Source organism: Phalacrocorax carbo, chromosome 1, assembly GCF_963921805.1.
Source record: "Phalacrocorax carbo chromosome 1, bPhaCar2.1, whole genome shotgun sequence".
NCBI lineage: Eukaryota > Metazoa > Chordata > Aves > Suliformes > Phalacrocoracidae > Phalacrocorax > Phalacrocorax carbo.
Window position 1 is genome coordinate 129,850,983 of NC_087513.1, and position 15,214 is coordinate 129,866,196.

The following is a 15,214-nucleotide window of genomic DNA, read 5'->3' on the forward strand; positions in this document are numbered from 1 at the left end:
TGTACCCCTAGGACTTTTTATGTTCAATACACAAAGACAGAAGGAAAGATAACACAGAAAACCCTACTGGCAAGAAGGGAGGTGGGATGTAGCAAGATAAACACAAGTTTCAAAAACACTTTTTCCAATTAATATGATTTAGGATAAGAAATTGCCGTCGGTATATGAAAGTTTCATTAAAGAGAGAACTGGAAGTTACTAAGGTGTTAAGATAAGGATTCCTTAAGAAGTTAAAGCAACAATCATTCACGACTGTGGGCAAACAAATTAATGAAGCCAGATAATCTCACATGTTCTGCTAGACGACACAGCTGAAAGGCAAAAGTGGGAAAAACATTTCAGCACTATCCTATCGTAAATTGCTGTTCCAAAGCTATAAATAGCACGGCTCAAACAATATGGTATCTTCTCCTACAGCCGACACATCCTAGCGAAAAGCTGTTCTCTCTACAAGTATTTTTCTCCCTCACAGGTGAACAGAAATGAAACAGGAAAAAAAAAAACTAACCGAGCCATCAAAGACATTGTCATAAATATTTTCTGTTCCACATTTGAGGCAGCAAAACTTGAATCTTTCACAATCCCTATATTTCTCCTCATCAGTGAGCTGAGCTGGGCCACCAACCAAGGCATCATTCTCCTCATCTTTATGGTAATGGCAATGGACTCTGAATTGGGAGGGATCCAGTCCTATTAATAAGAAACAAAAATTTCAAAAGACTAAGAGGTCAACCATGCAACGAGGTTCATTTTTCATATGCTTGGTGAAGCAAATTCAAAAGAAAGTTACAAAATGTAAATTCAGAAGCTAAAAATCTTTCCTTAGCAAAACTTCCTCTATAAAACATAAATACATTTTACAATTTTTAACCGCAAATAAAGGTTCACGAAACATGAAGAAATCTTCTTACTTATCTTCTTACACAAGATTGCTTTATAAATAAAACAAGCACACTGCATTATCATGGGAGTATGCAGCAGAACATTTTGTTTCTGAGGAAACCACTCCTAACGGATGGCTTTATTGTTATTTTCTTCTTAAGTTACATTGAAAATATTTCAATAAAAATGTGCATCGTTATTAAGAAACGGTCTTTAAATCAAAATGGCACCATTAAAACTGAAAACAGAGAATAAAAACCCCATTAAAGAAACACGGGTGCACTGCTATTACCAACTCCTTCAAGTCCATATACAACTGCCAACTCTGATTTCAATGCAGTGGTCGATTTCATTTTGGCTCAGTGGTTAACAGCATGTAGGTTTCAATCTAATGCAGTGGTTAAAATTCAGCAGCAGCATTTAAAACGGCAGCACTAGAGACAAAATGCTTTATTTTTGATTGCCAGAACTCAAGATTTTAAACAAATAAATACACAAAAGAGATCCTAAAAATACTGATTCAACCACAAATAAGTAAATAAGCAAGCAAGCACAAAGTTCACTGCCCTAGGAATAAGACTGCCAAAGTAAACTTAATAAAAATCCACGGGTTTTGTCATCTTTTGCCATGTGCAACCTTTTAAAAGTCCGTGTATCCCACTTCCAGGTTTTTTTGTTAACTCTAGCAAATAGCACATGCTAGGGGGAAAAAAAAAAACTGAATAAGCATGTAGAAGAAAACGTTCAGAAAACTATGGCTTACTTTATTATTAAAAAAGATCAAAGAGAAGCACTTTAAAAAATATTTTTAACAGAGACTGATTAAGCCAAGTAACAGATTACCATGTATTAACCCGTATCTTTTGTAAATGTCAATAGCAAATGTAATAATTACTACAGAAAGAGCAAGAAAGATTACAAATAGAAAGTGAAGCTACATTTTACAGTTCTTCTCAACCTTACTATACAGGACTCAGACTTAAAGACAATGTTTGGGAATATTTGTATCTGCTACACATGCAGATATAGATTGCTTTTACATAAAAGATTTGATATGTGTGACTACTACTGCTATTCTGGATTTTTATTTTGCAATCGTAAAACAAATTCAAGGACAAGGAAAAATCCCATTGCCAAATATGTTTGTTTCTTGACAGAATAAGGGTTTCACTAAAATGTGATCAACCTCCCCCATTTTAATTTTATCAAAAGAAACAAATGTTAATGCATGAAGGTAATAATTCACCTCCAAGAGGTTCTTAAACTTTTAATACAGTTCTCTACTATGCATTAAAAGGAAGAGTAAACAAAGCAAAAAATGTTGCTAATAGCTTATTTTACACTGTAATACAAATGGTACCCCCAAAAAAGACTGTGGGGTTTTGTTTGAGGTTTCTTTTTTTACTTAAGTTTAGTATTAAGATTTTGAACAAAAATCAACGAAGTATGCAGTAGGTTGGATCTAAGATAGTAATGGTGAATACAAACAAAAATTCTCAGTTTACTCTGAGTTCAGAAGTAGAATGAAAAAAACATCACTGCAACTTTCTGATACAGATGCCATTAAAGTTCAGCTAGAAATCTATCTTTGGTTGTTTCCCAAAAGGCAAATATAAAGCAAAGTAGTTCACTAAATAAAAGATAAAAAGGGATAAATTCTTGTCTTCAGACAGCTGCAGTTTTCCAATATTTAGTCAAAACCAATGACAGCAAACAAGCATCTGGACATTTGGTAATAATTTAACAGGAGAAAAAAAAAGTGTTTCATTGGAAGAATCTAAATCGCATCTATCTCTGAACTTTCTTAGCTGTTTTGGCTGGAGAAAACAACAGGAAAAATATTGCGATGATTCAAGTGTGCATCTAACTTTTGGTGTGCACACAGCCCCAGTGAAATCAAAGGGACTACAAATCAGGCTTTTAAAGAACATGCCTACCTTAATTATCTTCTGGAATTGGGACCTATTTTATCTATTACCTCCTTTCAAGAAGAGTTTGTTAATTCAATTAGTCCATTTCAGCACACTAACTGGTATCCTCTTGGACCAGAACACACTGGTCATATTACTCCACTTGATAAACAGAACAGGGACTATCTGATGGGTGGGGGAAAAAATAATGTCTGGTTTTGGTAATTTTTAAATAAATAGGATGAGACTAACCAGTGAACTTCTCTGTACTTTTTTTTTCCTGTGACATCAAGAAAAACCAAAGGGACTTTGACTTACTCTGACATGAAAACCTTCAGGGTTTTCATTACATTACCTGCACCACAGGTAAGGTTTCCAACCTGACCATAACCACAAGGTTGCATGCATGAGAAAGAAAAGTAACATGAAAAACACGCTGATGAATCGAGCTTGACAAAAGTGAATAGTACTTTTGCTATTCAGGTAAACTATTGCAAGTTCCGGGACTTGTTCCTGAGCTATTTAATAGAATCATTAAAACATTTACTAACCAGCAAGCAAAAGAGGTCACTCAAGAAACTGAAAAAAAGGTCAAACTAATTTTACTAATCGCAGTATTTTAAAAATAACGTTTCCGTGGATGGGTTTTACACGCCTTTCCACGCACAACCCTACCCTACCCCCGCGCCTGCACCCTCCCCAGGCAGCGGCAGGCAGCGAGGCCGGGGCGCCCCGCAGCCTCGGCCGCCGGCGGGACCTTCGGCAGGGCGCTGGCCCGTTTCCCCGCCGGCCGCTGCGCAAAGCCCGAGCCAGGGCTTTTCCCTGGATTTCGTGTTTCAACCGCGGGTTCGCCGGGAAGCACGGAAAGTTTCCCCGCCTGCACCTTTGCCCGTTAGACATTTTGTGAGAGGCAGGGAAACGGCATGCGGTGCTGCCACCTCGAGGCTACGGCCGCGCATTTCAGTCAGGGCGACGCGGCGGGGCCGGGGCCGGGGCCGCGGCCGCCCTCCGAGCCTCGCCCGGAGCGGGCAAAGCCTCTGCCCTTGGGGAACGCAGGCCTTCCTTATTCTTCTCGAAGAGGCCTTCCCGTGCTGCAAAGCTAGCGTGCCTTCTGCACCGGGGCCTTCGAGCGGCCTCTCGGGCAGTCAGAACACCCAACGCGCTTCAGGAAGTCTCACCTTCTAAGCAGGCCTAGAGCATCTCAAAAAAAAACCACCCAGCCAGACCACAAGCTGCAAAATCCACACACTGTGGGGTTTATTACTGTATTGTCATGAAGTTTTGTCATTACCTTAATCCTAATTTCCATCATTCTCATCTAGCTTCACTCCCTTATGTGAGAAAACCAATAAAAAAAAGAATTGCTGTGTGCCACAAGGAGAGCACGACTGTCCTGGCTTTTGTCAAGGAAAGTCAGTCTGGGTAGCTACTAAATACTATATTAAAGGCACCTATTAAATGACTCTCCCTCGGGGGGGGGTGGGTGGGGGGAACCGGATGGAAGGGACCAAAAACCAAACCACTATCTTTAAGGCAGCGGTGGGATTCCTCACAAGAAGCAGCTAACATGCAGGTGCTGCCTGGAAGGAGGAACTGGTACTGCGAAGTACTCTTAATGACAAGCCTCATCAGGACCCAGTAATGACTCCCTGGAATTAGATAGCCTTCCTAAGAAATGCCCGAATGCCAGGCAGTCTGCAGAGCAGCAACGTGCAGATCCACCTGTAAGGCAGCAGCATATATTTCTTTCAGAAGACCATGACACAGTCTAGGACAGCAGTCAGCAACTTCCATAATTTAGAGAAAATGATGTTATGCAGTAACAGCTACAAAAATCCCATGGTTACATGACTCTGCTTCCGTAATGTTTAGATACTTTTGACAACACAGAAATAAGATGTGATTTTTTCTTTGACACAAGGAGCAGTATTTACGTATCAAGAAAAAAACCCCTTACTTTAAATACATTAAGAGAATTGTTCTGCCACTACAGTTCTTTTTGTTTAAAAGCTATCGGTATCTTCAGGATGAAGTAAGTTAGGTCTCCAAGCATTTAAGATGATCAGATTTATTGAATGGTATTACTGATCAGATCGCACACTTTAGTTTCAGAAACCCTGACAATCCTCATGTTGTCACTGCTTTTCCTCGAGAACGTCATGAGAGAGAGTGAATGCGGGAGTATGCCCATGAGGTTCTTGGTTTTAGGAACAATGAGTTTCCACCTCTAAAGGCTAGGCTGACCTCCTACAATGTCCGAAAACAAAAGGCAATTTTCAGCTTGATTCCATAGTGAATAAGTAGGATATTTAAGGAGTTCTCTGCAATTTTTAGGTGTGGTTATTTGCTTTTGTTCTTCAAAATAGCTTAAAATAACTTGCTTTGAGCACAGGCAGAACAAAGATGATTTTGATGAGCCAAGCTTCCCTAAGCAGAGCTCTATTTTATCTACTCGGACTAACACAGTGACATGTCAATGAAACATTCACCTTATAACGAGATTCTGTTATTTAACAGAATAACTGAAACCAAGATCTTTTCTCTACAACCACACTCCCTGTACAGACACATACTCTATGTAATACAAAAAATCAGATCAGGTGGAGGAAGACACAATGAGAATGCAACCAGGTTTTGGTCCACCGATATGACACTTAAATATCTGCCAGAACACCAGCTTTCTTCTTCAGAACAGAAAAATATGCTCTTTTGCAAAAAGACAGGAAAACCAACAGGAATTTGGATGTGTAACATGATGAAAACACTAAGCAAAAAAGTCCAACTTCACAACACCTAACAGTAAACAGTTTTCTTGTTTGCTTGTTTTAGCAAGCTGGGCTCAAGTATCTTGTACACTTCCATATCTTGTAAACTGTTTTCAATTTCTTGGAAACAACACCACTTGACTATCCCTCCACTACTGCTGAAAAAAAGCTGTAAGATAATCAGAGTGGTACATAAATCGTTGCAAGCTGAAATTAAGTGCTGTATATAAAGAGCTATAAGTATAGCCGAAGTTTTGAAAAAGACCCAAGACTTTACACCTAAGCTCAATTTAAGCATTCCCTAGAAAACAAAGCTGGAGAAGGAGGTAACATTTTTACAGCAAACCAAGGTCAAACTGAAACCATTTCAGATCTAAGATTGTAATAGATACATACAGGTTTTCAGACTGACAATTGTGGACTATTAATAAACTCTCAGCTGCATGATGCTATTATAGACCATAAAAGAAATTTTCAACTTGAATGGACTACAGCTCAAAAAGCGGCATAGGAATTTGCAAACAGAGAATGCTATCAAGTGGCACACAGTTCTTAAGATTGGGGCACTTAATTTAGATGCCTGAAGGGAGCCAGTCTTTTCTGAAAAGCCAACCTGTTCTGAATAAGGACCAACTCTGAATTTGAGCTTAACCCTACAAGACTAAGAGTCTTTGCCGAATAAAATAAAATAGCTTCAGAAATCTTTCCTGTCTTATATCTAAATGAAGTAAAAGTTTACCGCCTATTTTAAATCGCTTCAGCCTAACCAAGAGTGCTTGACCTTTTCAGTCAGGCATACCACATAGTCCACTCTGTCATCAAGGGAAAGTTGTACACCAAGGTCCTGCCACATAAACAGAATGATTTGTATGGTCAGCCTGCATGTGTGAAGCAGGGCTGACACCTCCTCAAAACACCAGAGCTGTTGAGGACACACTGCAACGTCCAATATCTCCAAGAAATACCCTTGCAGACTCCCAGAAAAAGCAAAATTCCTGGTTTTGTGGGTTTGGATTTGTTTGGTTGTTGTTGTTTGGGTTTTTTTTTGGGTGGGGAGGTTGTTTGGGTTTTTTGTTTTGTTTTGTTTTTTAATGGACAACTTAGAAATGCAGAAAAAAGCTGCATGCTACAGACTGTCTTGGGAGAAGATAATCTTTCATGGCTATCATCCTTCTTGAGAAGCAACAAGACAGGAACTTACTCGCACGCATTTTAAGTGCAAACTGCAAGCTCACCATGAGTGGAACCCACTGTTACTAAGAAAGCTACAGAGATGCAGCGTCCCAGGTGAATGGTCCTGAAGGCAACAACGCTGCCAGCTGGCTGTAAGTGACCAAATCCTGGATCTTGGCCATCACTGCAACACAAAATGCTGAGGTCTAACTCTTCCTTTGAGCATTGCAAATTTCCAAACAAAATAACTTCTGCAGGTCTGAACTTCTGTCAACACAGGCATAGCATCAAACAGATTATTAAACTGACACAGTGCAACTCTCTCAAAAAGTTTTCTTGTGGGAGAGGACAGCCTTGTCAAGAACTCAGCAGCCAGCAAGATCAACAACTTTTTCCATGCCCTTGAGTAGCAGTTTTAAAAATAATGAACCAAATGTGGGATACAAATCACAGAATTTCTGTTTATCAAGTACATCAATCATGTCTGTTGGTGAACCACTGAATAATAAAAGTATTACACACACAACACATTGTGTTTTCATGGAAAGAGACCTGTTAGAACTGTTAACAATTTTTCAACACCTATACTTCTTTCTAGGTAAGACGCCTAGGGAATGGAGATGACAGAGGCAACCAGAGCTGCGCAGAAATATCTCTAATTCCTTTGACACCCTCTTAAGAACAACAACTACTCTATCAAGAGCAGTTCCCTGTTGCTCATTTGTGTAAAAGCTGGTGATTCTGCAGGTCCCTAGCATTAGTCACACTTTTTATAGCACTTTTTTTTTTTTTTTTGGCCACTTAATTTCTCCATATGGAGCAGCCAAGACTGTAACTAAGGTTTTATGTTTCTATTATCCACTAGGTCAGTCCTAGCAGCCAAAAGTTTCCACTTACAACCTACTAAAAATCTGTATTCTTTCACTGTAACAATGGCTGCTTTCTCCCTGGGAAGATGCTAGAGATGCTAGGGTGTCTCTCTGGAGAAATGCTAGTTCTGGATGCACGCTCCGGAACTACAATAGTAACTTAAGAAAATCTCAAAGACATGCAACAGTACTGTCATTTATGAACAGTAAATTTTTGCAACTTTGAACAAGGATTATAATATTAAGTTCAAGTTAATGAGCACCTTCTGAAATATGGTATTCTGCAAAAGTCAGAAATACACTTAAAATCCAAGCTGCTTTCTATAGACTGTGTAACACATGCTACTGTTCATTGCAAAAAGACTGATTTTGGGGAAGCACTTCTGTTAAGAAACATACATTAAAGCTTCTCACTTTGCCTCTTGTAAGTCTTTAAATAAACCAATTTTAGAATACTTACCTAACCACGTCGCAATAAGAACAGAATCAATTCCCTCTATAGGCTCACATATTCTAGCAACTACTGGATGTATTTGCTGCGACAGGTAGTACTGAGTATCAATGGTAAGACTGTCTTGCTTTTGCAACTGTTCTGGAGCATATGCTCGCTGGCTGGCACCGAGATCTGATCCATCCTAAGACAGGAGACATATACGAAAGAAAGTGTGAGAAAACCAAAATCCGCATTCAGGCTATACAAAGGGTTATGCTTCAAATATTATGCATTATGTTAATGCAAAATTGTTACACAATCACTCTCTTTTGGTTGATTTATTATGCATCCAATACAAATCCAGCAGTAGTAAAAAAAATTGCACTGCTGATGCTGGCATCAACTAGCAAGTTCAAGAATGTAAATCCAGCTTGTATTATTGCAGCCTACACGTGCAAATCAGTAAGAGTAGACAGAGTAAACAGTCCCATCTGTCAATTCTGAAATGCACAATGAAAGCACATTGTAACCATCAGCCCAGTTAAAAATACACGGAGGGCATGCATTTTGGATTCACTTTGTACTAAACTAGCATTATCATTTTGCACAACAAGCAAATTCTAAGCCATGGATATCAAAACTATATCTGATTTGCTAGGAAATTTATATTCTTCAATTCTATAAAGAAACAAACATAATGAATGGTCAGAGACTAGACCACTGTTCACTGGCATGTGAAGAAGTGACAAAGGCAACATTCTGAAGCAAATTCTGAAATATTTGGCAATACTGAAAGAAACACATGGTGACGTCTCAAGCCAAGAAAGAAACACCACTCAGAGGTTAGAGTATACATCAAACTATTCTCCAACTTGAACGAGGAAGAGAAGGAGAAAATAATTCAATTTGGGAAGGCAATAATTAAATTGAAAACAGGGTTCATGGAGGAATTATCAACTCTAAGATGATGGTACTCCTCTGGAAAACATAACTCATTCAGTCTGTATAATCCTATTCCCAGTTCACACTAGGAAATTTTATTTTTAATATGTTTCAAAAGTCTTAGAGCAGAACTTAAAGTAGTATTTTAGCAAGCATTCAGTAATAGAACTAAACCTTAATGGCAATGGGGAGGGAATGGGGGAAGAGTACCACAGCCTATTTTTTTGCTAAGTACAGTCTCTTTTTTGCCTTTTTTACAGCAAAATGAAACTAATGCATTAACATATGACACCTTCATTTTTCAGTTAAGACGAGCTACTGGCTTCAATAGGGTCAGCAACCACGGACTGAAAACCCATCAGTAATAAAGACAGACTGCAAGCCATTGGTCCCTCCTACTCCTTTCAGACAACTTAGTATTCAGAACAAAATTAATTTAGGACTATTCAGCTCATCCAGCTGCTTTGCAAAAATAATTACAATGCAATTCCTTCAGCTCCCTTCTTTCAACAAGTACATTCTTCTCTTGTATTGTGCCATTGCTCAGCCGTACCCATGGCCCAGCTCTCATAAGTCTTGGCAGCTTCAACACACCAGGCTAAGAACTCAGAATTAAATAAAAAACACTATCTTTGAGTTTTTAACGATGAAGGAGCTGAAACAGTGGTCCACTGTAGAATTCACACTGCCAGCTCCACCAGTTTGGCATAAGAGATCTCTTGGTACATCTAATCAAACCTACACTTTTTTTTTTTAGCAGCAATTCCAAAGTGGAGTGTATATTTGTGAGACAATAAAAAGCATTTATAGGATAAACACCTGAAACCAGAAAGTTTCTCAAATTCCCCAGTCTATCCAACAGAGGTACTGCCAGATCCTATGACTATGAATTGAAAAGGCACAGGTTGAGACCGGAAATAACAATGACACTATTTAACCACCAACAACAATTAGCTTTCCAAGAATGACAGGTTCTTCAAAACCAGAATTTTCTTCTCCTTAAAACAAAGACTGGGTATTTTCCTTAAAAGTAAGTTCTAGTTCCGAACAGAAATTAATTCAGGGAAATTTTATCAGCCACTACATGGAAATAATCAGATGAGTTGAGCTGATCACATAAAAGTAAAATTAGGACAGAAAACTGACTATTTGAAGCTATAACATAATCTCACTACAAAGAAATGCCAGAACATTTTTTCCAGGAGTTGAGTTGGTTTTCTTTGCCATGTCTCAAAACAATACCTAGTATTTAGCTATAAATAAAGACATTTTTACCTGACAAATGATATATGACACTGTGTCTCCAGCCTTCACCTTTCGGCCTCCTTGAGAGTTTATCCACATGGCAACATGCACATGTGGCAAGTTTTTTTTGTCAGGATAATCCTGTGGATCTTTTGTTAATGCCTACGAGATCAAAGGAGGAAACAGAAACGTAACTGTGAGAAAAGTATTTTACTTCAGTGATGGACAACTCCAAACTTGAAAAGACAGCCCTCCATAGTAGCTATCTTCATCCATCTACTATTCACAAGTACATTTGCAACACACCAAAGACAAAAAAATTGTAATAAAGGCATTTTCCAGGCATTAATGTCTAGGTAGTAGTTCTTCACACTTTAAAAATGTTATTATTAATAAAATGAGAGGATGCTTTTACAATTATTGTCTGAAAAATGCATTACATTAAAAGCACAACAGTCCAAAACAGTTACAGATATAATGCAATAGTTTTAAAATTAAACTAAACTGAAGATGAAAACTTTACACAAAACACAAAAATAAAGCCAGAGATTACCCTCTTACCCCTGCACCAGTTCAGGTCATAAGGTAAACCTGAGTATCAAGTAGTTAAATGTATTTAACAAGCTCTGTAGCAAGAGGATACAACTGAATTTAAATATTTTAATGTATCTCATACTACTGAGATTCCACAATGAGATTTCCCTTTACATAAAATAAAATGCTACATTTAAACATTGGCCATCATCCCAATTCTTAAAACAACTCACATGTTTGACTTTATAGTGAAATACATTACCTATTTTTTTCAAAGTAATAAAACTGGAAAAGTTCACTGAATCCAAAGCATTTAAAGTGAAAATTATTCCATCTGTATCTGTTACTGAGATACTAAGTACTCTTAGAATATTTGCATCAGAACAGTCTTTTCTTTTTAAGTCAACCATAAAAATCACTGGTGTCTGTAACACTCATGTGACAACCTGAAGACATTTCTTAACTGATTGATTAACACAGTCTTACAGAGCAGGAAGATGTCCAGCTGGCAGAAGAAAGAGACTTTGGATGGAACAAATTTGGGAAATCTCTTCTATGAGAAGCATGAGAGGGGCATCTAATAGCCAGTCCATTAGTGAAACACCCTCCATAGTGGAGGGGCGGGAGGAGGCTTCTGAAGTTAAAAATACAGGTTTCATTGAGGATTCATAAGAATAAACCAAACCGACGATGCTGTTTGCTAAAACTCCCGTAGCTAAAGCAGGGAATTTTATTTCTTGCTGCAGGAGAGTCTTGAATGAGATCTCAAAATTACTATTAGCTTTCTTCTACGGAGCTCTGAAGGGAAATAAGTCATATGCTTTTATATGGGTTTTCTAGAAAACAGAACATTTCATTCTTTTCCATTGCATTCTTCCATTTACGTATTTTAAAACTGAAATATAAAATAACAATTTAGGAGAAGACTTCTCCTGAAAGCATGAGCTATCATGTCATTCTCAAAATGAAGAATCAGTGGGGAAGACAGCGGGATGGGACAAGACACGAAGTTACTATTCTGAGGAAGCAAGACTGGCTGCCAGCCCCACAAAGTATTTTTTTCTCATATTGTAGGATCTTTGCAGCACGTTCCATGCCATTTAGTATCTAATACAACTACTGGTATTTCACAGCACCATAAGGATTAAAAAGATTTTTATCAGCAGTCAATATACTCAGGAACAGTAAAGCTCTCTGAGACAGAAAAGAGCTGAGAAATCATTTACCTTGTTTATTTCAAACTGATTTACTGGGATCTGGCCTTTGATCACATTTTCTCCGATTTCTACAAGCCGCCTTTGAATATTTTCCACGATTATGTCTCGGGGCTGATCAGAAAGAATCTGACCAATTATATAGCTGTAAAAACAGTCCAGAAGTGAAGAAAAGCTTAAAACATGCAAAGCAAAACCATTGCAATGAACACAATCCTCTCTTCCCCTGTGTTACCTCTAGAAATCAAAGAGCCTGAAGATCTGCTCTGATGCAAAATTTATAGACATTTGCCAGGATATTTCATGCTGTGTTCTAGTTATTTACTTATTTTACTAAAAGCAAATTATTGTAAATAGTTCTAACGTTAAACAGTGATTTGGTATTTTTGAGTGCAACTGGTTTCTATTTTCTGCTCCCGTTTCATTTTGCCATTTATTTTTCCATAGCAGGTATCTTAAGACGGGGAGAAGAGAACATATCAAGTAAGCAAACTCTTGCCTATTTCTGTAAAATGTGGTTGGAAGATCTGCCAGCTGCAGAAGAGTTAGTCACTAAAGAACACTCTCAAACATTTGTATAGCTTTAATTACTAATACATTCCTAACTTGGAAAAATTTGCTTCTATTATGATGCATCTTTTCTTAGAAAATGCAAGTCTTAAGAACAGTAAGCAAGTGTGTGGTGTATTTTTACAGATGTAAAAAAGTATTCATTTTTGGATGCATTTGGACTACAATTTATTTAAGTTAAGTTTTCAAGAGGCAGTACGCAATGTAAGTTGAGTCAGCCCCAGATGACCACCTCTCCATCCACTGCAATTTTCTTTCTACAGTGGTAAATGTTTTATTTCCATTGAATTTAAGTACAAGAATGCCCTGGTGCAATGGCAGTTAATAAATCATGAATCCAGTATCCATCATAAGGAAGTATCAAAAGAATCTTATTTGAAAAATGGAAGAGAAACGGTCTTGGGAGAAGGGAGCATCTCCTCAGGCTGCACCCAGTGCACTGCCAGCTTTAGTAGAGCGTGCTGAAAGAGCTGACCACCAGCTTCTTTAACCCTCTTCGGGGGCGGGGGCGGGGGCGGGGGGGGGGGGGGGGGGATGATTAAAAATCTTACCTAAAACCTATGACTCCAAACACTGATAGCACCCGCCATTTTAGCAAGATTTCAGCTGTGGTTTATTAAACTGCATATACAAAATTGCAAGAACTCAAAATGCGCAGCTTCCACAGAAGATGCAAAAACAGATAGTGAAATTAGAGACGCTGGGACTTGCAAAGTATAATCTGTTACCAATGCCAAAGTGTAATGTTTACTATCTCCTACAAAAACCATTTAAGATGCTCCAACACTGACGTTAGTTACCAATCTGCACTGCTCGGAAGCAGCCACACCGTATCAAACATTTATGAAGCATGTACTGTTTAACACAGAGCAAAGAGGACAATGTCACAAAAGAAACTCACTTGCCAGTCTCTTTTGCAAGATCACACCAGTCTCTTCGGACTATATCCAATCCTTTCAGTTCTTGTTTAGTTACATATTTACCATCTCCTGTTGGCTCCACAGTCAGAGCAGCATATTTCTTCTTCTTTAACAGCAGCAAGGACTTAAAGACTCCATCAATGTCTATTTCCAACAGTTTATACAGCTTGTTCACTTCACTTTTGATCTGCAAATGCACCAACATTAAAACCAAATGCAACACCTTAATAACTATGGACAAATTTAACTTCTAGATGGAAGTGTATTATTCTTAAGTTTTAAAACAAGTAACATTACACACTGTGTGTTTGCATACACATTTTAAAGACTCATCAGATACCATTAACCATGAAGTTAAGTACACAGGAGTAACTATGAGCTACTATTAAAATTAAGGTTCACCCATTGGCTTCTTTGGGATTTACAGGTTGGTATATCTAACTCCCTAACAAAATTAAGCAGGGCCAAGAAGCATGAGACTGAATGTGACCTTGCAGGTAACTGACTCCAGCCCATTTTAGTAGGGTAGCTACTCCATCTAGTCTCTCACATAAATTAGACAAACAAGGGACTTCAGAGTAGGGATCCACTTACTAGGAAAGGATAAGAGACAGACACTTAGACAGAATATGGAAATTGCTTTATAAAAAAAGGTGCTTTGCAAAGGAGGGAAGGGAGAACTATGACTGCAGACCAGAGCTCTGTGTGCAGATGTTCAGGAAAAACATGCACAAATGGGCAAGTGTTATTTATACCCTTCCCCACAATACACCTACTTTTTCTGTAGCCTAATTTCTTTGAGAGGAAAACGTGCCGTTCTTCTACACGGCAGCTATGTCTTATCCACATACAAAAGCTTGCAACTGCACTTGAAATGTTGTCTTAATATAGTACCAAATACCAAGTGGCTCCACATCTCTTACCTCTATTCTAAGAGGACAGAAGCACAACAGCTCAAAACAGCACGTACCTTCAAGAACAAACTTCAGTTCCAGTACACATTCACCCACGTACTGGCTCAGCTAAAAGTTTCCCACTTGAGTTTTTCTTTGTTCATACATTTTTTACTTTACTTTCTTCAACTAAATATCTTTACATCACTCCTCAGACATCCTGTACTGTCTTCATGTTGTACTCTGTTTTCTTTCCTCTCCAACCTTCCTTCCCTCTTGATTTTCAGTATCTCCCATTCCACTCTTACTCCCATTATTTCCAGTTATCTTGTCAGAAACCACCAACTATCCTTTTCTCACGCCTCACTGAAGTTTTATGAAAGTTAAATTTCTTTTGCCATCTAACAAAACCCTCACCAAGACAAGACCAGTACTTCCAGCATAAAATCGCATTTTTTTTTCTATATAACTTTGGGCCCACATTACCAGTTTTAACCAAAACTTTCCGTACAAATTTTCCATGTATATGTACTTAATTTTTCTCACTTAGATCTCCATTTTTCCTATTGCAGGAATTATCAATGCTTTTAATGATCTGGGTCTAGCCTTAGAGTTTTATATCCCTTGTATATTTATAAATTATGAAGGGCATCATGAGGCAAAACCATTTTGCCAAGAGGTTCATATTTGTTCCTTAAAGCAAAACAGTCAAATAATTCCTCTGAATGTTCTTCTGCTTTTTTTAAAGCCTTTTCAATTTTTTTTTACATCATAACAATCCAGTGCTTAAAAACCAGCAACACTGCAGTACTGAATGTACCAGCAAATCTGATTCACAAGGATGGACAGAAAATAAGAAATGTA

At 38.2% G+C, this 15,214-nt stretch overlaps 1 protein-coding gene across 2 annotated transcripts in view; it reads right to left on the minus strand.

The window, feature by feature from the left end:
• Window positions 1–15,214, minus strand: part of POLA1 (DNA polymerase alpha 1, catalytic subunit) — a 205,541-nt gene that overhangs the window by 110,530 nt on the left and 79,797 nt on the right. For both annotated transcript variants that reach the window (XM_064473896.1, XM_064473904.1), the window contains exons 29-33: window positions 13,439–13,644; window positions 11,980–12,112; window positions 10,250–10,381; window positions 8,060–8,234; window positions 509–690 (exon numbers count right to left, since the gene is read on the minus strand). In XM_064473896.1, coding sequence (XP_064329966.1) covers window positions 509–690; window positions 8,060–8,234; window positions 10,250–10,381; window positions 11,980–12,112; window positions 13,439–13,644 — 828 coding nt within the window. The remainder of the gene's footprint in view (window positions 1–508; window positions 691–8,059; window positions 8,235–10,249; window positions 10,382–11,979; window positions 12,113–13,438; window positions 13,645–15,214) is intronic.